The sequence below is a fragment of the Triturus cristatus genome, chromosome 8 (genome assembly GCF_964204655.1).
Source record: "Triturus cristatus chromosome 8, aTriCri1.1, whole genome shotgun sequence".
Lineage (NCBI taxonomy): Eukaryota > Metazoa > Chordata > Amphibia > Caudata > Salamandridae > Triturus > Triturus cristatus.
In genome coordinates this window covers 106,633,062-106,660,193 of record NC_140591.1, presented here as the reverse complement: position 1 = coordinate 106,660,193, position 27,132 = coordinate 106,633,062, and the positions used below count along the sequence as shown (strand labels likewise).

Here is a 27,132-nt window from a genome sequence, read left to right as displayed (position 1 = left end):
TGAAAATGGCTCTACTGCACTTACAGTGCATGTGAATGGCACAGGCACTGTAGGATTATATTATTCATGCAGATATGCCCTCACTTGTGGTATGGTGCACACTGCCTTAAGGGCTGTAAGGCCTGCTAGGGGGGTGACTTACCCATGCCACAGGTAGTGTTGATGGACATGGCATGCAGGGATGTGTGCCATGTCAACTCTTCAGTTTGGTCTACACCAAAACATGCAGCCTGCTCTGGCAGTGTGTTAGTGTTAAGGATAGGGGCCTCCGGTGGTGGCATAATGCATGCTGCAGCCCACAGAGGCCCTCCCTGGTCACAAGACCCTTGGTACCAGAGGTACCTATTACAAGGGACTTACAGGTGGGCCAGCGGTGTGCCATTTGGGGGTAAGAATGAATATGCACCTTACCAGTATGCATCTGTTCTTGGCATGTAGGGCTGCTGACATTCATATCTGTGCATAGATCGCCGCCTAGTGTTGGGTCCGGATGTTTGCACGTTGTTGTCCTGGAAGAGTCTTCGAAGTATCCTGAGATAGGTGACTCCTCCCCTGGACCACAGTGCGCATGGGCATCCTCTCCATCCTCAGATTGTTTTTCGCCATTGTGGCAGTGATTGAGTAGATACAGAAAGTGATGACCATGCTATACAGTAATTCTGAGAGCTGCAGCTGCTACAGGCGCCGGGGAGGAGGGTGGGCGATATGAATGTCAGCAGCCCTACATGCCAAGAACAGATGCATACTGGTAAGTAGCATATTCAGTTCGAGGCATGTGGGCTGCTGAATTCATATCTGTGCATAGAATATATAGCAGTACCTCCCATTAGCGGCGGCCACCAGTGCCAGCTGCAGCCGTCTGAAAAAGAGTTTTGAGAACAGCCTGTCCTACAGCTGCCTGCTGTTTTGAGTGTACATCTACACAATAGTGTTTGGTAAATGTATGTATAGTGGACCATGTGGCTGCTCTACATATATCATGTAAAGGAATGTTTCCCAGGAAAGCCATAGAGGCCCCTAACTTAAGCGTTGAGTGGGCTCGTGGGGGAATCGTTAATGTGCGTTTAGCCTTTTGATAGCAAATTTGAATACATTTAACGATCCATCTGGCTATACCTGCTTTGGAGATGGCGTTGCCTTTGTGTTGTGGGGAAAAGGCAACGAAAAGTTGTTTTGTCTTCCTAAAGCCTTTGGTTCTGTCAATATAGTACATGAGGGCTCTTTTGACGTCTAGTGTGTGGAGCATTCTTTCAGCGACATTTTGTGGATTCTGAAAGAAAACAGGCAGTTCAATCGTTTGATTCATGTGGAACTGCGATATTACTTTAGGCATGAATTTTGGGTTGGTACGTAGTACGACCCTGTTTGCGTGAACCTGTATGAATGGCTCTTGAATGGTTAGTGCCTGGAGTTCACTAACTCTTCTTAACGAAGTGATTGCCACTAGGAAAGCTACTTTCCAGGTGAGGAATTGAATCTCACATGAGTGGAGAGGTTCGAAGGGTGGGCCCATCAGTCTGGTGAGGACCAAGTTGAGGTTCCACACTGGCGCTGGTGGGTGTCTTGGGGGAATTACTCGTTTAAGTCCCTCCAAGAAGGCTTTGATGGCAGGCACTCTGAATAAAGAGAGGTGCTGCCTGTTTTGGAGATAGGCTGCTACTGCGGTTAAATGGATACGTATTGAGGTGTACGCCAGATTGCATCGGTATAGGTGTAAGAGGTAACAGATTATGTTTTGAATGGATGCGTCTAGCGGGTTAATGTCATTGTTATTACAATAAATGACAAACCTTTTCCATTTGGCTGCATAGCAAGCTCTGGTAGTGGGTCTCCTAGCTTCCTTAATGATCTCCATACAGTCAGGTGGCAGGTTTAGGTAGCCAAACTCTAAGACTTCAGGAGCCAGATCGCCAGGTTCAGCTGTTGCGGATCTGGGTGCTGAATTTCTCCATGGTTCTGCGTCAAATGCGCGGGTTTGATCCGCAGCCTTTGGTGCGGCACCACGGAAAGTTCCAGAAAGGTGGTGTACCATGGTTGGCGTGCCCATGTGGGAGCAACCAGGATGAGTGTCAGTGAGTGTTGTCGCAGTTTGCGTGCCACCAGCGGTATCAACAGCGCTGGGGGAAAAGCGTACGCAAATCTGCCGGACCAGTTCATCCATATCGCATTGCCCTGCGACTGTGGATGTGGGAACCTGGCGGCAAAGCTTGGCATTTTGCGTTTTCGCTTGTCGCGAATAGGTCTATCTCTGGATGACCCCACTGTTGGAAGTACGGTTGGAGTACTGACGAGTGTAGCTCCCACTCGTGCATCTGGTGGCTGTGTCTGCTGAGCAGATCCGCCATCTGGTTGTCCTTGCCGGGGAGGTGTTCCGCCATGAGGAATATGTTCCTCTGAATGGCCCACTTCCACATGCTCTGAGCCAGATGAGACAACTGTGGAGAGTGCGTTCCTCCCTGCTTCTGTATGTAGTACATGGCAGTTATGTTGTCCGTCCGGATCAACACGACTTTGTTGCACAAGTGTACCTTGAAGGCTTTCATTGCCAGGAAGATTGCCATCAGTTCGAGAAGGTTGATGTGCATCTTCTTTTGTTGTATTGTCCATAGTCCCTGCACCGTGTAATTGAGTACATGAGCTTCCCATCCCTGGAGAGACGCGTCCGCTGTCAGTATTATTTGTGGAACAGGCTCTTGGAACGGTCGGCCCTTGCAAAGGTTTTGTTGATTCCACCAATGCAGAGAGTTGTATGCCCGACCGCTCACCAACACTAGGTCTTTTAGTTGCCCTTGAGCCTGATTCCATTGACGTGCCAAGCACTCCTGAAGCGGACGCATATGTAGTCTCGCGTACGGGACTATGAAAATGCAGGAGGCCATCATGCCTATCAACTGTAGAACACTCGCGCAGGAAGGGAGTGTTGGGGTTTGAACTTTGAGATCAGCATTTGCATGCTGTTGATTCTCACTAGATTTGGCTGAGCTGTGGCTGCCAGAGTGTCTATGGTCGCACCTAGGTACTGTTGTACGTGTGCGGGTTGGAGATGTGATTTCGGGTAATTTAGTGAGAATCCCAGACTGTGAAGAAGGTGAATGGTGCGGGACATGTGGCTGGCACACTGCTGGGCTGACTTTGCCTGAACAAGCCAGTCGTCCAGGTAAGGGTAGACGTGTATGTGTTGCCTTCGTAGGTGTGCGGCCACAGTAGCTAGGCACTTTGTGAAAACTCTGGGTGCTGTTGTCACGCCGAAGGGAAGGACTTTGAATTGGTAGTGCTGCCCCTGAATAGTGAACCTGAGATATTTTCTGTGTGACGGGTGTATGGGTATGTGGAAGTACGCATCTTTGAGGTCTAGCGTGGCTAGGAAGTCTCCCGGTCTGAGCAGCGGGAGAACCTGCTGTAGGGTGAGCATGTGGAAATGCTCTGAGAGAATGTAGTGGTTGAGGGGTCTCAGGTCTAGTATAGGTCTGAGTGACCCGTCCTTTTTTGGTATTAAGAAGTAGAGAGTACACCCCTGTCCCCTGCTGGTGGACGGGCACGACCTCTATTGCGCCTTTTTGCAGCATACTTAGCACTTCCTGCTGTAATAACGCTAAGTGCTCTGAGGACATAGGACGGTGCTTTGGCGGTATTGTGGGTGGAGTGGAGGTTAGTTCGAGGCAGTAACCGTGTTGGATAACATCTTTGACCCACCTGTCCGTGGTGATGGTAGTCCACGTGGACAGGAACCGTTGGAGTCTTCCCCCGACAGGTGTTATGTGGTCGGGGGGAAGGGAGAGGGCGTCACTGTTTGTTTTTGGGGGAGGACCTGGTATTGCCGTAACCGCGTCCTCTGCCCTTTGTGCTGGAGCCACGATATCCACCTCAGGTGTTTTTATCATAGGTACTTTGTGTGCCCCCTTTATTGTAGGTTTGCTGTGACCCCTGTCCTCTACCTGCTCCTCTATTTCCGGGGCGACGAAAGGAGCCACTACGAAATGTCTGCGTTTGCAGAGCCCCCATTGACTTTGCAGTGTCTGTGTCTGTGTCTTTTTTTATCTTTTCTAGGGTGGTGTCAACCTCTGGTCCGAATAAGAAGTCGGGGTTGACAGGCTGATTGAGGATGTTATTTTGAACCTCAGGTTTGAACCCGGAGATTCGTAACCAGGCGTGTCGTCTTAGCATGACGCTGGTGTTTATTGCTCTCGCAGCTGTGTCGGCGGCATCCAGTGCACACTTAATGGATGCGTTTGTGAGAAGTTGTCCCTCCCTGATGAGGAGCTCCGCTGCCTCTTTGTACTCGTCTGGGAGATGTTGGAGTAGGGTCTCTAACGTGTCATAGTGTGAGCGATCGTAGCGAGCTAGGAGCGCCTGTGTATTGGCAATGCGCCATATGTTTGCCGCCTGGGCTGCAATCCTTTTGCCGGAGGTCTCTAGCACCTTGGACTCTTTGTCCGGGGGAGGAGCATCACCAGTTGTCTGCGAGTGTGCCAGTTTGCGAGCATTAGCAACTACGATGGAGTCCAGAGGTAACTGGCCTCTAATGTACGTAGGGTCCCCAGGTGCGGGCTTGTATTTTTTCTCGATCCTGGGGTTTATTACCCGTGCCCTGGTGGTTTCTTTGAAAATGTCCTTTGCTGGCTTGAGGACACCTTTCAACATGGGCAGAGTCTTTACAGTCCTCTCTGAGGATGCGAAAGTGTCCACCAAGAAATCGTCCTCGATTGTGTCTGAGTGGAGTTGCACTCCATGATTGGCTGCGGCACGTTCAATGAGGGCGTTGAATGCAGCAGTGTCCTCTGTGGGAGACGTTTTTGCGCCATAAAGCTGCGTGTCCTGTGTATCCAGAGCGGCACCTGGGTCTACAGGGTCATCCCAAACTTGATCAGGGTCCTGCTGGCCTTCAGGGTCTATATCCCTGGGGTAGGTGGTGTCGTCACCCATATAGTCCTCTCCTGCATCCGTGTTGGAGTGCGTGGGAGAGAAGGACTGTGGTTCTGGGTAAGAGGTATGGAGGCGTTCATAAAGAACCGGTTCCGATTCCGCCGGCAGTTTCTGCTTTAGCGGGATCCTGTAAGAGTCCAAAGCCTGCTCGGAAGTGATCTTCCGCTTTCGGAGCATGAGCCTGCCGGTGTCGGCGTCGATGAAGTGGGACGGTGATGTCCCAGTAGGAGAGCGTTCAATAGATGGGGACCTTGTCTGGGTGACACGTGTTCTGATGTGGAACAGTTTCGGCGCCGTGGATGGCGGCAAGCCAAAGGTGATGTTGGTCGGTGCCGAAGGTGCCTTTTGAGCCTTTTTCGGCTCGGAGCCCGACGTGGCCTGGAGGGCTGCCTTTTCTCTGATGCGTTGCAAGGACGCTGCAACTTGTCGCACCTGGAACGCCGACGGTTCTTTGGCGCCGAGTGGTTCTGTAGAGGTAGGTGTGGACTTCTTCGGAGCCACAGGGTCATCGAGCCGAGGAGAGGTAGTAGCCGTCGACGGCGTCGATGATTGAACCGTAGTCGCTGCTTTCGATGTGGATTGCGATGCAGCGCCATTTTAACCTTGGTGGTCGGTGCCGATTGTTTCGGTGCCGGGGTCCGAGGCGCTATGGCGGTACCGATGGCCTTTCTGTTTGGGTCGGCGCCGACATCGGCTGCAGCGAGTTCGGCACCGAAGTCCCTTTTGGTGCGGTCGGAGCCGACGGTTTTGGCTGGCGTCGAAGGTGTGGTGGTCCTCGAGCCGACCAGTGTTATTTTCACTTTCGGTTTCTGTGGAACCGGTGCGACGATTGGTTTCAGTTTCGTGGAAGGGAAACCAGTCTTTTTGGGTAATAATGGCTCTCGCTGGTTGTCCGAGGCCGGGCCAGAGGGCGGGGCCGAAGAACTGCGGGATTGATCTTGGGTAAGGCCCGAAGGCGATCCCTCGACCGGAGCCGTAGACTGACGCTCTGGGATATCCTCCATTTGGAGGGGTAGGCCCTGCTCGTCACCAGAGCTACCTTCTTCGGCCCCTAAGGCCTCATCGTAGTCTCCTACCTCATCGTCGGCTTCTTCCCAGTGAAAAAGCTCTTCATCCACGTCTTCCGACCTGGAACCGTGTTCGGAAGCGGGGCTGGAGGGTATGTTTTCCACGCTTTCAACATCTTCGTCCTCGGTGCTGAAGATGTTGGTCGGGGCCGGTGCCGCCTGCTGCGCTTCAAGTCTCGCGGCTCGTCGATTCCGGAGAGTCTTCTTGGATCTGAATCGGGCACAGGCCATACATTTCGATTCGTCGTGATCCGGTGAGAGGCATTTGTTACACACCGGGTGGACGTCGATATGGGGATATTTGGCGTGGCAAACAGGACACCGCTTGAATGGGGTCCTCGATTCCATCGTCGATGTAGGGTCGATGGTCGGATATAATGGATCCGAAAAAGTTGTTAAAGTCGCTAAACTAGCTAGTAAACTGTCGATACCGATCGGGAACAGTACCGACGAAAACTAAAGGCCTTTTGGCCTGAAAACTAAATTTTCCTAACTTGAGTCAAGATAAGCACATCCGAACCCAATGGCGGAAAAAAACAATCTGAGGATGGAGAGGATGCCCATGCGCACTGTGGTCCAGGGGAGGAGTCACCTATCTCAGGATACTTCGAAGACTCTTCCAAGACAACAACGTGCAAACATCCGGACCCAACACTAGGCGGCGATCTATGCACAGATATGAATTCAGCAGCCCACATGCCTCGAACCAAAAGTTACTTGCCTGTAATCTGTGGTTCTCCAGTATTGGTATCTTTCATAGATTCACATGCCTGAATCATTCCCCGTCGTCGGAGTGGGAGTCCCACGGTACATAAAAATAGCAATATATATGTATATAGAAACCATATCATAGGTAACCTAGAACCAGGAAGTAAAGTAGCCAGAAATCAAAAGGAAAAAATCCTCCACTTTCATGACTCGTCCAAGTCATTATATATAGTCCAAACTACAGCCAATCAGGCGACAGCACCACCCAGAATGTTCTCCTCAGAGGCTCAGGCTCTCCGATTTTCTCGCACAAGTGTTATCCAGAATGAAAAGAGCATAGAAGAGCCTCTGAGGGGAGGTGGGCGGGTCGCATGTGAATCTATGCAAGATACTAATACTGGAGAACCACAGATTACCGGTAAGTAACTTTTGTTCTTCTCCAGTATTGGGGTATCTTTTATAGATTCACATGCCTGAATCAGAGTAGAGAGCAGTAACTCCATAAGAGTACTAGTGATATTATCATCACAACATAAGCATATCACAGGCAATATGTAATCACAAATATAGATATTTCTATACATAGATGCAGACATATAGAATACATATATATATATATATATATATATATATATATATATATATATATATTACCTACTGGCGGTCGCCAGTAGGTAGTTATAGTTAGGACCACGTTTCCATAGGAAATCAGCAACATTCTATTTTGAATAACTTTGGCGCCGGTCGACGAATCCTCGCGAATTTTTCAAAATAGGTGGGGCGCTACGCTCCGCTCCTTCCCTGAAAGTCTCGGGGGGATTCGTCAAGCGGGGGCTGAGATAAAAGGGGGGTCCCAAAACGCGTTTTTCCCATGCATTTTTCCATAGGACCTTTAGACAGAGCTACAGCCCGAACGGCTGAACAGAATTACTAGAAATTTGGCAGAGAGGTAGTCCTCAGGTCAAGGAAGTGCCTTTTGTAGGTTTGGTGTAAATCTGTTCAGTAGATTCTGAGAAAATAGCCTTTAAATCAATATATATATCTGAGCCAGCTTACAGTGCGCTTACCGTACGCTTACCGTACGCGTACGGTGGCGTGCGCGAGCAATATTCTGATTGGCTCTTAGATCTTAGTAAACAATCGAATCGGCCGAAACCAGGAAGCGGCGGCCGCCATTTCGTGTGTTTCACTCAGAAAAAAAAGAGTGATAACAAGAAAAGGGGGCAAGGAGGAGAGTTACAGACCCCCTAACATTTGTAAGGGGGTCAAAGAAGGACAGTAAAGTACAAAGAAAACATTTATTGATTTTTAAAAAAATCGCGGGGTACGCGTACGGTAAGCGTACGGTAAAAAAAAAATAAAAAAAAAAAAATGAAATGTTATTGGCTCTTAGATCTTAGTAAACATTCGAATCGGCCGAAACCAGGAAGCGGCGGCCGCCATTTCGTGTGTTTCACTCAGAAAAAAAAAGAGTGATAACAAGAAAAGGGGGCAAGGAGGAGAGTTACAGACCCCCTAACATTTGTAAGGGGGTCAAAGAAGGACAGAAAAGTACAAAGAAAACATTTATTGATTTTAAAAAAAATTGCGGGGTACGCGTACGGTAAGCGTACGGTAAAAAAAAAAAAAAAGAAAGAAATGAAATGCAGATTTAAGTGTTTAGATGTTAGGGGGCTCTAAAAAGAGCCGTTGTGTTTATGAAGTGATTTTTAAGTGGTACCTACAAGTAAGTACCGATGCAGAGTCTAAGGTTCAAGAGGAAGACTCTGTTCCCTTCATCATTGAAGTGCACACCATCTCCTCTATAAATGTCTTGCATGTCGTAACGCAAGTTGTTGTGGTAAATGGAACCCATACCATAGTCACGGAGGAAAGCAGAAACAGATTTGTTGACGTGCTTTCTTGCTTTGTCAATCTGCGGACAGAAATGATTGGACCAGTTCCATTTGTGCCTTTGGCATATGTTAGAAAACACAAAGGCAGTTTTAGGGAAAAGTGAAAACAGTTGTGCAAAGGTGTCCTTCATAAGCATTTCCAGACCTACCCCAGTCAAAGTGCCTAGGTCATTGCCACCACAGTGCACTATTATGAGGTCAGGGTGTTGGTTTTGCATGAAGGATTTCACCAATGGCATCAATTGGTGCCACTTTAACCCTCTCTGACCAATCCATTTAATGTCTACATTTGGCAAAGCAAGGTCTCTCACCATACCTGTTTTCTCTGCAAACTTTTCACTCCAGAAGACATAGCTGTGCCCTACAATCCACACTGTGAACATCTTCAAAGGAGATCTGGATGCACTCAGGAGGTGTATTTCAGTAGAATGGTAAAAAGAAATGAAAGACAGTTTGGAAATGGAGGCATACATATTTTTTTTTTTAAAAAAGAACTGATTGGCTGTTTCATACCATTCTACACTAAAAACTAGGCTGTATGTGTAAATTTATAGAAGCATGTTTTGTATTGGTACAGAAAAATGTGTTACCAAAGAACAGTACTATGGATTTGCTGTTAGGTTAGAAAAGTCAAGCACTCTTGCTCTGTGGAATTGAAACATTGTTTGGCGAACTTCTGACCTAACTCCACACAGCAGTGTTCCATGAGCTGTTGCTATGGTAGCAGGCAGAAGTCAAGTTGGGGGAAGGGTACTAGGCAGAAGTCAAGTTGGGGGAAGGGTACTTTTGGAAAAGGGTTGGTTTTCAACCAATAGAAATGTGTGATTACATTTGAAAAAAAGGGGGAAGCACTGAGATTTCAAATTAACATGTATATATGTGGAAAAAGAGAGGGAAAGTTTGCCATTATCTGGTTCTGCTGAGAGGAGAGAGGTGTAAAGAACAGAGATCCTGGCTCTGATAATCTGCTGTTTGAGTGCCACATTTCTTTCACAACTAACTAATTTTAAAGGTGAGTTTAGAGTTTGAGAGGGGATGTATATGGTAAATTAAGAAATGAATAATAGAAATGCAATTTTTTTTGTTGAAGTTGTGTTTATTATTTTCTGTTTTGGGAGAAATTTAAATGTGAGGAACATGTAAAATAATATGGACTATGTTTTCACGATAAATTAAGGTGTACTGGTATAAAAAAAGAATAGTTTAAGGGTTTGAGGTTGGACTCAGTAATGCAAATACATTCAGCATCACTAAGGCTGGTTGCCCTTGCTGGAGTGTAGGCAGTCACCCAGGTTACAAATGGTGCTGGTCTGAAAAAGCAGTTTGGACATGTGCTTTTTTAAGAATCTGAAAAGTGGATTCATAATGTGTCAGTCTGTAAAAGTGATTATCACTTGCCAAAAAAAAGAGTAGTAAGTGTGCTTTCAAATTGGCAAAGAAATTTCGTTTTGTGACTAATATGAAAACATGACTCTGTGTGCAAAAAGGAATTACAGGCAGAGATTTATTGCGTATTGCTCTGGTGATTTCACAGTTGCATTAGAAGGAAAGGGGGAGCCATTTTTTGGTGCAGAAGCAGACTCTTAGCACACACCCAGCTGCTTACCATGTGGAATCATGCACAGTATTCACAAGCGAGTGGGGTTTGAGGTTTCAGTCAGTAATGCAAATACATTCAGCATCACTAAGGCTGGTTGCCCTTGCTGGAGTGTAGGCAGTCACCCAGGTTACAAATGGTGCTGGTCTGAAAAAGCAGTTTGGACATGTGCTTTTTAAAAAATCTGAAAAGTGGATTCATAATGTGTCAGTCTGTAAAAGTGATTATCACTTGCCAAAAAAAAGAGTAGTAAGTGTGCTTTCAAATTGGCAAAGAAATTTCGTTTAAGGGCCGAATGTGAAAACATGACTCTGTGTGCAAATAGGAATTACAGGCAGAGATTTATTGCGTATTGCTCTGGTGATTTCACAGTTGCATTAGATGGAAAGGGGGAGCCATTTTTTGGTGCAGAAGCAGACTCTTAGTACACACCCAGCTGCTTATCCTGTGGAATCATGCACAGTATTCACAAGCGAGTGGGGTTTGAGGTTTCAGTCAGTTATGCAAATACATTCAGCATCACTAAGGCTGGTTGAAAAATATGTAAATATGTGTACTGTATTATAAAATGTTTTATTAAATATTAATACTTTTTTCTTTTTTTTCAGATTGAGATAGAAAATTTTCGAAAACTAGAACCATTTTTAAAGCAATTAAAAAGAAATTTAAATGAATAAATATTTTTTTGAGTGGGTATGGTAAGTCAATAATATCATGGTCCCTTTTTTCCACTTCTCTACAATCACATTTTCAGTTTTTAATTGTAGTCTCTCAAGGACCTTGTAATGTGATAATTGATTTTTAGTGTTTTTAAAAAAAAAAAAAAAAAAAAATTACGCGTACCGTACGCGTACGGTAAAAAAAAAATAAAAAAAGTTTTTAAAAACATATATAAAAAAAAGATGAAAGGTAAGGTTGGCTCTTAAAAGTGCTGTTGTGTTCATGCAGGGACAGAGGAAAGAAAGATTGGGAATATTAGATGGTACGACAAGTGTGCTGATCTATTTTATTGTTCACTAGGGAAATACTGGTCTCCCTATAACTAATTAGATCATGACAAGTGGCGCACCGTACTTCAACCCTCGCAAACCGAGGGTTAATTTCCAGAGGACCAGAAAAAGGAAATGCTCCCACCACAGATGAAGGGCTCACCTGACCTGCAGAAGAAGGACTCAGCACTGCAGATGATGGTCCAGGCTGAGCTGCTGTGGATGTGCTTGGTTGATTTACTGAAGGGTTACCTTCAGTAAGTCGAGCATGTGTCCTTCTGTGTACATCCTTAAGGTGTCTCATCATGGTGTGATTCCCAAAGGAATACTTCCTGTCGGGATTCCCTCTTGAAAGTACACGCTTACACAGCTTACAAGTCACTAAGGGTGCATTTACCTTTTGCTGGCCTTCTGGAAAAGTAAAATACTCCCATATGTAAGAGGTCTTTTGTTTCCTCGCTCTCTGCCTCAAGGTAGTGCTGCTAGCCTCACTCTCAGAAGAGCTCTGCTGTTCTGCCATCGTATCACAAAGACAACCCAGCTCCTTCTCCTAAGGGATCACAAGCAGAAATGAGGGGAATGGGTGTGGTGTAGGAGAGTTCTAGAACTGAAAGTAGTTTCAACCAATCAAAAGTTGTGTTTCATGATCACATGACCTACCGTACGCTTACGGTACGCTTACGGCAAAAGTACGCATGCGCGTAAAAAAGACACGCGCCTGCGCAAAACAGGCACGCCCCTTCACTTCCGCGTAACGTGCGCGTGCAGCGTACGCGTTACGCGCTATGCGCGCGTGACGTGCATCTACGCAAATTGCGTAAATGAACGCAAACAGCGTAGAAATCTAACGTAATTACAGCAAGACGTGCGCTTACCGTACGCGCACGGTAAAAAAAAAAAAAAAAAAAAATGTATTGCTAATACATTTTACCTGTTTATTTTAAAAAATTGTAAAATAAAAACATATTGTAGAATTTTTAAAATTTAACCATAGTCTTTAAAAAAGGATAGACAATTAAAATAAAAATATGTAAAAAAAAAAGAAGAAAAAAAAAAATTAGCATTTAAAAAACCTTGCAAATTCACTGAAAAAAACATGGGTTTCACTCACGTTATAGTTAGAAATTAGCATTTAAAAAACCTTGCAAATTCACTGAAAAAACCATGGGTTTCACACTCGTTATAGTTAGGAATTAGCATTTAAAAAACCTTAGAAATTCAATGAAAAAACCAAAGGTTTCACACGTTATAGTTAGCTGGACATTTCACTCTTAAAAAACCATTGAATTTCCCCCGTTATAGTTAGTTCAGCTAACTATAACTCGCTCGCCCGCAATGCACTACTGATGACGTCACATATTACATCACTCATGACATGGTCAGTGACATCACTCATGACATCACTGATGACATCTCAAATGACATCACTGATGACATTATCCTTGTGACAGAGTGGTAGACCTCCTCTCACCCTAATATAACCTTTGATACACACATTTAAAAATAGAGACTGACATTTTCAAAAAAATGGACATACCAATAACAGTTACAACAACCTATTCAGTAATTCTAAGATCCACATACACATCCACTCATCCACCAACAATCCTATACAGTCACTCATACATGTACTCACACATCATATGTACTCATACACCTAAACATCCTGTAACACAATGCCACTCATTCATAGAGTTACTCACACATAGTCACTCATGCTAATAAAGAATCAAACATCCATTTACTTGCATATACAGTTATACACACACCACCACACTTACTTTTACAGAAACTTACACATACTTAGTCTTTTAAACAATCACTTATAGAAACACATACTTATTCATACAGGAAGTCTACCAATCTCTCACTCTCACATATACTCACTTATAAACACCAATACTCACATATACTAGTTTAAAACATATGTAGTTACTCATAAAGACACTATTGAGACAGTCATTCACTCACTAACACACCCATACACACACTCATCCACCCATACGGTCCTGCACACATGCTGTCTTCAACACATACAAACAGTGAGTCACTCATTCATGCACCTATGCACTACGTAATAACCCCCACCGAACCATGAAGACACTCAGACACTCATACTGATACTCAAAAAACCAACTAATAACCTATATAGACACTCATGTAGCTACTCACCAACCCATGCAGCCACTTATATACAAAGTGAGAGACTGATACAGGTATTTACACATTTAAACATTACTCACTTAGCCATGTATTCATAAAGATACACTTAATCAGTCAGTAATACAATCAATTTTTCAAAAACAAATCATCAATTTAGACACTTATATACTCATTTATTCTTCCATCGACCTTGAGATATACATATATTAAACATATTTAATTTTCAGAAAAACACACATTCACTGGATGATGTCATCAGTGATGTCATTTGAGATGTCATGAGTGATGTCACTGACCATGTCATGAGTGATGTAATATGTGACGTCATCAGTAGTGCATTGCGGGCGCGCGAGTTATAGTTAGCTGAACTAACTATAACGGGGGAATTTCAATGGTTTTTTACGAGTGAAATGTCCAGCTAACTATAACATGTGTGAAACCTTTGGTTTTTTCATTGAATTTCTAAGGTTTTTTAAATGCTAATTCCTAACTATAACGTGTGTGAAACCCATGGTTTTTTCAGTGAATATATATATATATATCTACGCATATATATACACCAACAATCATAGAAGATCTGTATGTCAGAAAATAGCAAGAGGAGGAGGAAGAACAGAGGCTCACCTTATTTAAAATGATTACGGAGAACCGCCTGTCCCACAGACTTGTAGGCATCGCTGGCAGGTTCCAGACAATAGTGCTTGGTAAAGGTGTGCCTGCTGGACCACGTAGCAGCTCTGCAGATTTGATGAATAGGCACACCAGCAAAGAGAGTGGTAGAGGAAGAGATTGCTCTAGTAGAATGTGATCTCGGACTTGTCTGTAATGGTCTGCCTGCATGCAGATGACAGAAACAAATTGCAGCAGAAATCCAACGAGCAATGGACTGTTTGGATATTTAGTGTCCTGTACGCATCTTTCCATAAGCTATAAATAGCTGATCACATTTCCGTATTGAAGATGTCCTCTGTAAATAGAATTTGAGACACCTCTTGACATCAAGAGTATGTAAAGCCCTTTCCGCAGGTGATTGAGGATTAGGGAAGAAAGTCTTTAAAATGACCGGTTCGTTGAGATGGAAGTCCGGAGGTACTTTAGGCATAAAATCGGGGTTAGTGCGTAGCACTACCGAGTCCTTAGTGAACTGAAGGAAAGGCGGTTTAATAGTGAAGGCTTGAATATCACTGACCCGCCTAGCTGACGCAAGAGCCAACAGCAGAGACTTTCCATGAAAGAAACTTCAAATCTGTCCTATGAATAGGTTAAAGGGGTGTTGCATGAGTTGTAAGAGCACAACATTAAGATGCCAGGATGGAGGTGGACGGGGGATAGGAGGAAACATGTGAAACAATCCTTTGAAGAACTGCTGAATGACTCTAGAGGAGTATAGAGAGTAGGAACCATCCTGTCGGAATCTTGAAATAGCAGCTAAAAATACTTTAAGACTAGAATGGGAAAGGCCTGATCTTGCCAAACGCAAAAAGAAAGGCTAAATTTGTTCCGGTTTTGCATGGATTGGATGAATGACGGTGGCTTGACACCACAGGCAAAATCGTTTCCATTTGAACCTGTATGTCTTTATTGTGGAAGGCGCTCTAGCATTGGCCAAGACTTCCCTACAGTCCGAAGGAATGTTTAAGTGAGCGAATTCAAGGTGCTCAGGCGCCAGTCCGCTAAGCGCAGAGATGCAGGATCCGGGTGGCAGATCTGTCCCTTCTGAATGGATAGAAGGTTCGGTATTGGTTGCCACTGAATGGGATCGCATTCGGAGAGAAGGAGAAGTTCGGTGAACCAGAACTGGCGAGGCCACCTGGGAGATGTGAGTATTAGGCGACAAGGTTCTTTCTTCATTTTCCGGAGGACCCTGGGAACCAACGGTATCGGTGGAAAAGTGTAGGCATAAATCCGCGACCAACTCATCGAAAACGCATTCCCGCACGATCCCTTGTGGGGAAGCCAACTTGCGAAGAAAGGGCATTTGCGGTTCTGACTGGTCGCGAACAAGTCCAGATCGGGTCGACCCCACTTCTGAAAAATACGATCCAAAGTTGGTTGATGGAGCTCCCACTCGTGATTGGAAACTGTTGACCTGCTGAGGGAATCCGCGAGGACGTTGGAAACTCCCGGGATATGGATTGCTTTGCTCTTAGACTTATCCAATGTCAGATCGCCCAATCCCAAATTTGCTGGGCTTGTTGAGACAGTAAAACGGATCTTGTCCCGCCTGGTTTGTTCAAGTAATGCATACTTGTCGTGTTGTCCGTTCGGATCAACACCGATGCTCCGAGAATGATGGTGCGAAAAGACTTTAGGGTCAGGAAGATAGCTAGCAACTCTAAAAGGTTGATATGCCAAGTCCGTTGTTGAGCATCCCATTTGCTGCTGATGGTGAGCCCTTGCAGATTGATTTCCCATCCTTCAAGGGAGGCGTCCGTGGTGATGACGAAACTTGGAGCTTTCACTAGAAATTAGCAGCCTGCTGTCACGTTCTTAGTGCAAGTTCACCAGTTTAAGGCTTCCCGAATCCGAGAAGTGATGTGGATGTGATCGTCGAAGGATCCAGAAACCTGTAACCACTGTTTGCAGAGGTCTCATCTTGAGACGGCAGTTGGGGACCAGGGGAATGCAGGATGACAGCATCCCCAAGAGTGACTTGAACTGCCGGACTGAAACATACTTTCTTGATCGCAACAGTTGGGCAAGCCCTTCCGAGTTCTTCATTAAATATCAGGATGTGGATCAAGAAAAGGAATTCTGCCAGGAGACTGTTCCTTCAGCTCCGGATTCAATTCCTACGACCCAAATGAATTTGGCTCTTCTTGTTGGCATACACGAAGACCAAACCTGAAGAGCAGTGCATGAAGACAGTTGTAGCGTCGACGAGGCGGACGACGATGTGATAGTCGACGAGACAAACCTCGATGACAAGGCAGCAGTCGACGAGGCAGCCGTTGATTGACAAGGCAGCCATCGACGAGATTCTGTTCATTTTTGTCATCGAAGGAACGTCGACGGTAGATCTCACCTCCGTCGACGAGACTGGCTTCACAGAGGTGGATACCAGCGTCGACGGCGATGATGCTGACGACATCATCTGCGGCGAGAAGGTAGCAGTCGACGTCGTCATCGCGCCGACGGTAAGCTTCGTTGACGAAGACATCGTCGTCAAGCCCTTCAACAAGGGACCCCGTTTCTGAGGTAAATCTCTGTCAGAAACTTGTTTTGAAGTCTGAGACTTCACAGTCTTTCTCGGGGGTGTAGAAGCAAGAGTTTTACTCTTAGAAGGTGGAAGGCAGCTCAGCACTCTTAGAAGTGTGCTGTTTTTTCGACACCTTAGCCCCAGAAGATAAATCCGTGTCAGCCGTCCTCTTCCTAGAGGAAGTAGTCTGGACAGAGGCAATACTCCCAACTTCAGATAAGGGATTGTCCTGATCTTTAATCTTCTGTAGCAACAGAAGTAGCCGCCCTTCTCTGTCCCTCAGAGTCTTTTGAGGGAAAGTTCTGCAGATCTTGCTGTCTCTCACCTGGTGGTCAGGATACAAGCAGTAAATGCACTTCTTGTGGGGATCTTCTGAAAACAGCCTGAGCTTCCCACAAGATTCACAAGGTCGAAAGAGAGATTTCTTTGAAGACATCATAAAATGAAGAATTCTTGAAGAAACCAGAGAAATACTGACCAGTTTCTAAAAATCAAACTACTAACTGAAACAGTGATTTCTTACTTCTCATCCACTTACTGTTGAGTATTCAATCTCTAAACTGATACCACCTCACTGAATAGGTCTTGAACTTCGCAACCCTGCAAGAACTTCTGAAGAGGTGTACTCAGTGATCAGTTTTATCTATACAGTAAGGCTACTCCCCTGGAGACCTGTGATAAAAAGCTTTAGTTGACAAGAGTATGAGTCCAGGAAACCTTAGCTGCCAAATTACTCCTGAAAAAAGTTTCCAGAGGTCGTAAAACATTTTATTAGGATATCAAAACTTGCAGTTTAATGCATTCATCAGTTTGCATCAACTGAAAGGAAAGGAGTACGGTATTGTTTATTGAACAGTCTTCTCTTAAGAAGCCCCAAGTGCCCTTTTAGAAAGATGGACCCAAACTGTACACTTTTTTTTTTTTTTAAGAGAGTTTGACTTTGGAGTGAATATTATCAATCTCAATTCTTTTTCAGTAAAGGATTCCTCAGAAAAGCACTGCCTAGTCTCTAGCTAGAAAGACAATTGTTGCCAGGATGGTATTTATCTTCACTCACCTCAAAAGAGACGGGAAGAATTTTCGTACCCTCCACTGTCTTCCAGGTCAGGTCACTTTCATTCTTACTTTTAGACGTGACTGTTTATCCTTAGAAGAGAAGGTCTTGAGAATGGGCCAAAGAACGCCTACCTAGAATATGTATAGTAATTGCCCACCTAGTAAGCTCGACTAACTGGAAAGAGGAATTATCGAACCAGGATATAGGAGGAAAACAGGAGTCAGAATTGAACTGAAATAAAATTATAAATATAAAATCTGCAAAAATTGTTAAACTAGTTACAAATCTCTTTGTCTATGTTGAACATTCTATACAAGCAAAAAGCAAATTACTAAATGATATTTTTTCAGGAATAAGAAGGACCATAGGGTGAAAAGTTGCTTAGGTGACTATGTGAACAAAGTTAGTAGATCTTACCTGGGACCGAGAAACTAGTTATAGCAGCAGCACTTGTTAAAGGGAGCACAGGGTTTACAGTCAGTGTGGTAGCCGCACTACTCGTCACAAGGCTTGGTGTGGTGGCCACCTATAGGGAAATTCAAGGATACAGAATATTCAACAACTCAGTTATAGGACACGAGCATGTTCACACAGTTGATATGGACTGTCATTAAAGCACAAGTTACTTACCTTCGGTAATGATATATCTGTAAGAAACATTAGTAGTGATAGATTCCTTACCTTAGAATTACCTCCAGGCGTCAGATTCGATCCGGAAAGTTTTCGTCAGCAGTACCCCTGTGCATCGGTAGGCGACGTTGTGCAGCTCCGCGTGCGTCGTCGTCGGCACTGACATGACGTCGATGGAGCTACATAGACACACCCACGCGTCGCTGACGTCTGTTCTGTACACGACTTTCCGCGCCAGGAACGCAGAGCCATAGAAGAAACTGACCACTGGTGCCATGAGACTAGGGCCCTGAAAGGGATGACCTTAACCCTAGAAATCAGCTCGCAGAACGGGGAGGATGGGTGGGGCGGTGAGGAATCTATCACTGCTAATGTTTCTTACAGATATATCTTTACCGAAGGTAAGTAACTTGTGCATCTGAAAGAAACACATAGTGATAGATTCCTTACCTCAGAATAGATACCCCAGCAATGCCAAGCCCGGTGGTGGGTCTGCGATCCAAGATCACACCAGAAAATCCTGGAGAACAGAACGGCCAAAGAAGCCGCCTCCTCTCCGGACTTGGCTGTCCAGGCAATAATGCTTGATAAACCTGCCGTCGCCCTTGTAGAATGGGCGCGCAGCCCCACCGGAGGCTCCTTTTTAGCCAAAGAATAACAAGCCTTTATACACAGAACGACCCACCGAGAGATGGTTCGCTTGTGCACAGCCCGACCTTTCTTGGCGCCCACGTAGCCAACAAAGAGCTGGTCATCCACCTGGAACTGTTGTGTGCGGTTCAGGTAGAATGAGAGCGCACGTTTTGGGTCCAGACGGTGGAGCCTCTCTTCCTCTTTTGAGGGATGCAGAGGCGGAAAGAAGGTGGGCAAAGTGATGGTCTGCCTGATATGAAAGGCGGTGACAACCTTTGGCAGAAAAGATGGACGAGTCCTTAGAACCACTTTGTCTGGATGGCAGAGATACAAGGAGGCTGTGAAGAAAGTGCCTGGAGCTCACTCACCAGGAAAGCTGTCTTTAAAGTGAGAAGACGAAGAGGACAGTTGTGAAGTGGCTCAAAGGGAGCACACATCAGATATGTCAGAACCAGGTTCAAGTCCCACAGAGGCATTATTAAAAGTACAGGAGGGTAAAGATGAGTAATGCCTTTTAAGAATCTATTTACAACCAGGGACTTGAAAAGGGAAGGCTGATCTGGAAGCCGTAAAAAGGCTGAAATGGCCGAGAGATAGCTCTTTATAGTGCCCAGAGCAGAGCTCTGCTGGGCCAAAGAAAGGAGGAATAAAAAGACCTCTGAAAGAGGGGCAAAAAAGGGATCCACAGCCTTTGCAGTGCACCATGCCATAAACTGGTTCCACCGGCAGGGGTATACAGTCTTAGTGGAGGGATACCTGGCTGCCAAGATTACATCACAAACTTCGGGAGGCAGGTCTAAAGACGTCAGCTGCCGCCGCTCAATCTCCACGAAAGGAGGTGGAGACTGGACAGGTTCGGGTGGAGGACCGTCCCCTGTTGCTGCGACAGAAGATTCTCCCGAAGAGGCAGTCGGATCGGGGGATCGATAGCCATGCTGAGTAGCTCGGGATACCATACTCTTCGAGCCCAGTCCGGACCCACAAGAATGACTTTGGCCCGGTCGCGCTTGATCTTCTTTAGCATTCTGGGTAGAAGTGGTATAGGCGGAAAGGCGTATAGTAGACCGCAACTCCACTCGCGATGAAAAGCGTCACCTAGCGAGTGCCGCCTTGGAAATTCCCACACGCAGAACTGATGACATTGCGCGTTCTCTTCGGTGGCGAATAGATCTAACCAAGGATCTCCCCACTTTTGAAAGAGACCTTGCGCCACGTCCGGGTGCAGACGCCATTCGTGATCCATCATGCACTGGCGGCTGAGTTTGTCCGCCCTGGTGTTCAGTGAACCTGCCAGATGTTGAACCACCAGGGAAATGCCCTGATGTTCCAGCCATGTCCAGAGACGCAGAGCATCCTGACATACGGTCCACGACCCTACCGCGCCCTATTTGTTGCAGTACCACATGGCGGTGGGGTTGTCTGTGAACACCTGCACTACACTCCCCTTGACAGAGGGAAGAAATGACCCAATAGCGACTCTTGAGCTACAACTGCAATTGTTGTGTGTGCCCTCCGAGATCTGGACGTGATCGGACAGGTTGCCCTGATGCTATGCCCACTGGAACTTCAGGTTCAACTGCAGAGCCCGCATATGCCATCTGGCATGATCCACCAACAGGATTCAGGAGGCCATCAGGCCCAGTAGCCGAAGGGTCATCCTGACTAAAACCTGGGATAGAGGCTGAAAGATCAGAATCATAGCCCGAATATCCCAGACTCGCTGCTTGGGAGGATAAACCCAAAACTGCGCCGAATCCAGAACCGCTACGATGAAGAGGTGCTTCGGAGAGGGAATCAAATGCGACTTCGGCACGTTGATGGATAACCACAGCAAATGCAGGAGGTCGGCCGTAGTCTGGAGGTGGGGGGACGACTGCCTGGGGCGAGCCCGCATTCAACAACCAGTTGTCGAGATAGGGGAAGACCGGAACCCCTGATCTGCCCAGATGAGCTGCGACCACCGCCATCACTTTCGTGAACATCCGAGGGGCGCTGGTAAGGCCAAAGGGGAGCACGGTGAACTGAAAACGCTCGTGGCCTACCGTGAACAACATGTAAGCCGGTGGGCCAGCAGGACATGAAAGTAAGCGTCCTGCAAGTCCAACGCTACCATCCAGTCTTGAGGGTCTACGGCAGACAAGACTTGAGCAAGTGTGAGCATCTTGAACTTATCCTTCCACAGGAAGCGATTGACGTTCCGAAGGTCTAAGATAGGACGCAGGCCTTTGTCCTTCTTGGGGACCAGAAAGTAGTGGGAATAACAACCACAACCTACTTCTGGGCCAGGAATACGCTTGATGGCCCCCTTGGCCAAGAGGGCCGCGACTACCTATTGAAGAAGCACAAGATGGCCCCCTGACATGCGGTGGTACTGAGGTGGCATGGCTGGAGGGGAAGTCTCGAAGGGGAGGAAATAGCCCCTTCGGACAGTTTGAAGCACCCACTTGTCCGATGTGATGTTGCGCCAGTGGGGGAGATGATGGCGAATCCAGCCGCCCACTGGCCTTTGATGGGCCTGAAAGGTCAGACTAGGAAGGCTTTGCAGTGGACGCTGCGGGGGTGGAGGTGGACTGACCCGCCCGCTGGCCCCCAGACCGCCTCGACAGTTCCCACGTCCGCACAGAGGATGTTGCTGCGCGGGCCTGTGGCTCTGGAATGAACGTGTTAGGGCACCCCTTCATGACCACGAAAGGAGCGGAAGGCGGAGGAGGGCGAGTGGCCCACAGGCCCAAGGTCATAGCCGTAGCCCACGAGTCCTTAAAGTGCTCCAACGCACTATCCGCTTTATTACCAAAAAGGCGAATACCATCAGAGGGCATGTCCATCAAGGTGTTCTGGACATCCCCTGAGAAGCCAGTTGTCCCCAGCCAGGCGTGGCGCTGAAGCGTCCTCGTCGTGGAAATCGCCCTGCCCAGCGAGTCGGCGGTATCGAGCCCACAATGAATAGTGAACTTCGCTTCGTCTCTCCCAGATGCAACAGCTTTGGAGAGTACTGTCTGTGCCTCCTCCGGACAGTTGGGCAGCACCTGCACAACCGTATCCCACAGAGTGGGAATAACGGCCAAAGAGGCATGCGGTGTTCACTGACCGCAACCCTAAGCTGGCAGATAAAAACAGCTTCTTGCCAAGCTGTTCCAGCTTCTTGGATTCCCTACCGGGAGGTGCGGAAGGGAACCCGCTCTGGGAAGCAGAGGCTTGGACAACCAAGCTCTCGGGAGTGGGGTGTTGGGAGAGTAAGAGTGGGTCGCCCGACTTACCTGACCCCATGTGTGAAGACTTAGATCCAGAGGAACTATGGTGACAGCTCCTTGACCGGTCCCTCGATCTCCCACGGGACCGGGACTTTGAGCGTCACGGAGCAGACTGCTGGACTTCCAGCAACTTTCGGAACCGCTCCCACAAAGTCTTCAGTGCCATGGCCCGGCAGTCGGGGCACGACTTGGAGTCATGGTCGCGCCCCGGGCAGTAGAGACACCCGCGGTGTAAGTCAGTCATCGACATCATGCGGTGACAGTCCCCACAGTTCTTAAACCCGGGCATCCCTACAACACCAGGAGTAATGAGACAAAAGGCCTCGAAAAAACTCAAAAAGTGATGGGGTACTTGCTCTTCCCGGATCTGCGCTTGCTGGCACGGACAAAGAAAGAACTGACGTCAGCACGCAGCAGTAGCTCCAGCAATGTCATCTCGGTGCCGACGCCAAACGCGGAGCCGCACGACGACGCCTACCGACAGTCTGACGCCTGGGGGTAATTCTAAGGTAAGGAATCTATCACTACGTGTTTCTTTCAGATAATTCTTTTATAACACTTTGACACAACCACTACTGGGTCTGGGGGAGAGGGTTTGCCTAAAGGCCAGGGGCCATGGTTCGTGTTCTCCCTACCAATACAGCTTCCACCAAAGAAACGAACGAGCCCCTACGTTACTAGACCAACCTTTTGTGGGGGCCTTTCACACCTTATAATGTGGGTGTTCCTTCAACGATAAAAAAACTACTCTGTTCATCCATTACTATGGACTATGATCTATCAGGTAATATCAGGTTTAGCAGGAGTCATTGGTTCATCAAGAAAATAGACAACTGAAATAAACATAGAAACAAAAAGCCATGCTGCTACGTCAGTACCTAGAATGACCGCCTTAGAAGGAAGTGGCCCTCCACAGTATAACCACCATAGGCCTCAGGATTCCACTCCCGTAGTCAGAGATCTGTGCTAAAAGGGAGCTACATCTTGTCCCCCCCCCCTCCCCCCATGATCCCCCAAAGCCCCCATGCTCACTGACTCCTACCACCAGTTCAAAAATCTCTGGAAGAGGACAGGCTACGTCTCTAACAATGCAATCTTGTACAGAACCAACCAGACGCTTCACTAACAGGCAGGGGAGCACTCTTGGGTCACATGTAACTCTAACATGCCCTTCCAGTCTGCTGCAATTGCCGTCCTACCCAACTGTGACGGGTCGAGCGGCGTCGACCGTCTGGAGGGCCGCGGGGCACTGAGCAGACGCGACTGGTGCGGACTCTAGCAACAGCCAGGGGGCGGAGCCCAGGGAGGCTTAAAGACCCGGAAGAGGGAGGATCCAGGAGAGAACGCTCGGAGAGCGGGGAGCCACGAGGAGGTCCGCAAGAAGAGGAGAAGGAAGCCGAGAAGACGACGGAGGAAGAGACCAGGTGGAAGGAGACAAGGACGAGGGGATCCAGCCGAAAGCCGGGACGTACCCCGAGGAAGGCGCCACGAACGAGGCAGCCGGGACCCTGTCAACGGGTCCCGGTTTCAGGCGAGTGCTGGGGAAGACAGGGCGCTCGCTGATAGGGTGTGGCAGGAGCGGTCAGGCTTTTCTGGGCTATAAGGGAGCGGGAGGCTTTGTTTTCTTTAGTGCCGTCTGAGTTCATTAAAAAGGGGCAGGCATACCCAACGCAGAAACCACCCTCATACCCCTCCAATGGGATTTCGCCTGGAGTAAGGGCCCGGGGACGGGAGAGCGAGAGGGGTTGGGCCAGGAAGGGATAGTGAAACGCCCACGCGCACAAGCCCACTAAGGGACATGTACAAACCCTGACAGTGTCCTCTTTTTTCTTTGTTTTATGGGGGACGCCCGGCGGAAAACCCACGGAAGCAGGAACGCGGCGGAAACCAACGTCCGCACAGGGAAAGTTTGGATCAGGAAAAAGGCACTACGACATAGAAACAACGTCAAAACGGGCGGAGTCCACAGTCTTTCTTTTGTTGTATTTCCCCAAATAAATAGATACGTTTACACGCAGCTCCTTTGCCTCGTCCAGTCTGTGGGGGACGTGACACCAACGCATGTGCCTCCTCCAGACGCAGTGCCACTTCCTCAGCCTTACCCCATTTAAGTGTCACCATGCACCAGTGATCCAAGGCGGGCAGCCCATGTGCCTTCCAGTTCATGCCGATTAACCTGTACACCATAAACATCGCGAAGTCCAAGAAGCGATCTGCAGCAGTCACCCACTTTCCTACGCCTGAACATCAGGAAGAGACTGCTTGCTATGGTGTTACGGTCACCTGTCCCTGTTAGGCTGACCGATGTATGTGTTACATCGCAAACACACGGAGATGATGGACAGAGTGCTTGAACTTTTCGGACACTCCCCTCCAGTCACAAATCTGGGTTGAATCCATCATCGTTCTTTAGCTCACTTTGCCACCACAGTTTAGACACAGCTATATGCGAATCGGTCTAGACCCTGTGCCTCATAGGAACAGTCCAGCACGAACCGCCAAGCCATGTCTTTCCTGGACCGGAAACAAGCAACCTGGGACCGGTTTCGGGCAAACAGCCCTCATCAGCCAGGCTAGCTTGAATCCAGCGGCAAAGTGAGCAAGAGACCCACGTCTGGGCATACCCTGCCAAATTAGGGCGAACAAAGCAAACACAAGGGGATGATGGACAGAGCGCCGAAACTTTTCAGACACTCACCCGCAGTTACAGATCTCGGCTGAATCCATAATCGTTCTTTAGCTCACTTTGACACCCCAGTTCAGACACAGCTATATGCAAATCAGTCTTGAACCTGTGCCTCATGGGAACAGTCCAACCCGAACTGTTACATCGCACCACAAGTCCATAGCCACAGGACAAAGCCAGAACAATTGGGCCATGTCAGCATCTGGGCCCTGACACCATGGGCAGCTGGAAGGAGAACCGAAAATACTGTTGAGTATGGACGGGGTGAGAATAAGCCCTGAGTAATACATTGTGTTGGATATATTGGAATTTGGAATTGCGAGAAACGGGTGAACAAGCGCCCTATCCCACTCCTCCTTTGTCAAATTCCCAGTCCATGACTCTCTCCCATGTCCTGCGAAGTGGTAGAAAGGGATATTGTGATGTGTGTGTGCTAGTGTTCGCGTGAGCCAGGTAATCAAGCTGCAGCTTTCAGCTATGGTATACAATGTGTGCATCAAAAGGTGTTGCTCAGGTTCAGTGTCAGCAATGCGACACAGGCAGCCAAGTTCAGCAACTAGTCTATCATGAGCCAGGAAGTGGCCTACCGGGAGATCATTATCAATGTGCAGTTGTACAAAGGGGATGAGCACGCCATCCTGGAGCAAGACGCCCAGAGTCCCAACACCTGTCTCCTCCCACATCTCCACGCCACCCCTTCTGATCATAGCTCTAAAGTGTTGGAAGGAATCCAGTTGAAATCAAGCATGTACTGGGGCATATTTGGCATGACGCACAGGCCTCTAAGGTGTGACACTCGCAGGAGGCTGTTGGTCCCCTGAGGAATCTCCCCCCATGGCAGAAGAGTCTTCATCATTAGGAGCTGTGTTTGGTCCCTTGCAGGTGCACCCATTTCCTCTACTTGTTGCCCTGGTAACCAGCAGGCAGGCCACTGTAACTGTGCCATCAGATAGTGTTTGAAGTTAGGTACCCCAAAGCACCCCTTCTCCACTGGTAGCTGCATCTTATACGTCGCTCGGCGCCTGCCCTTATTCCGAAGGAAACCCCCTAACATGGCAAGCAAGGTGCTACGAGGTAGTTTCACTGGAAGGTTATGAAAATAATACAACAGAACGGGGAGCAAAACCATCTTCGATAGTGACACCCTGCCCTGTACTTTGAGCAGAAGGGTACACCGGAACACCAATTGGGAACGAAGGGAGGCAATGGGTCTAGTTAGATTGCCACAAAGAAGATCGAGGACTATGATAGGTGTTAATCCCCAAATACCTTAATGTATGCAGCTCCCAGCGGAGTGGGTGCGTGTCCACTATAAATTGCTGCTGCTAGCATTCTGGATGTACCAGAAATATACAGGTCTTGGACCAGTTCACCCCAAGTCCTGAGGCATCCCAAAACTCCGATAGTGTATCTGTTATTCCGGTTATGCCCTCCTGAATATCGCAAACATAGATCAGCATGTCAATGTAGGAAGCTGGCTCTGTATATACTATACCAAAGTAAGGTATAGTGTGCACAGAGTCCAGTGGATCCCCAAAGGCTTACAGAGGTAAAAGTAGATCATACCTTACTCTCTACTTGTGGTAGTGTGGGCAAACAGCAAGGCTTTAGCAGAGGGTAGTGGTAAGCATGTATTGTACACACTCAGGCAAGAAATTATGTCACACACTCAAAAGACTGATCGCAGACCAATTGTTTGTATTAAATATATTTCTTTAGTTGTATTTTATTTTTAGAACCAAGCAAGACTTGGTACAGGTAAATAGAATTGTACTTTTCAAGACAGGTTTGTAAAAATATTTCAAAACAGTAAGTATTTGTAATTTCTTTGAGATTACGTTTCAGATTACTTTTTAGAGTACTTTTTTTTAACTACTTTTTCTACTCAGTGTAATATGTCTAGATATCTCATGGTCACATTTCCTAGATAACAGGTAAAACATTTTTTCCTTAAAACACAGATGCTCAGGTTACCATACAAATTCAACTCCACACTTCAATTTCAGAGAAAAACAGCCACTGCAGTGACAAATGAGGTTATCGGTTTGCAGGTAAGCAATCGGTCTATGGGGCTGCATTTCTGGGGCTAGAACAAGGGTTTCCCCAGGATCAAGGATGCACTCAAAATGCACCCTCAGCAGCACTAGGGCTGCTTGGTGCAGAATGCTGAGGCACAATGTTAGCCTATGGGGTTAGGGGGCCGTTGGTTGGTGGCTGCTCTCGGTCAAGCAACAGGGTTGAGGGAACAAAGCTCCTAGGGTTAGGCTCAGGGCAAAAGGGGATCGAAGTTAGCACACAAGAAGCACCCACAGCGGCACAGGGTTGGCCGGGTGC

General features: G+C 47.3%; 1 protein-coding gene across 8 annotated transcripts in view; it reads right to left on the bottom strand.

Moving 5' to 3' along the window:
• POU2F1 (POU class 2 homeobox 1) overlaps nt 1-27,132 on the bottom strand; it is a 668,152-nt gene that overhangs the window by 64,816 nt on the left and 576,204 nt on the right. For all 8 annotated transcript variants that reach the window (XM_085621115.1, XM_085621114.1, XM_085621116.1 and 5 more), the window contains one exon: nt 18,016-18,124. In XM_085621115.1, coding sequence (XP_085477241.1) covers nt 18,016-18,124 — 109 coding nt within the window. The remainder of the gene's footprint in view (nt 1-18,015; nt 18,125-27,132) is intronic.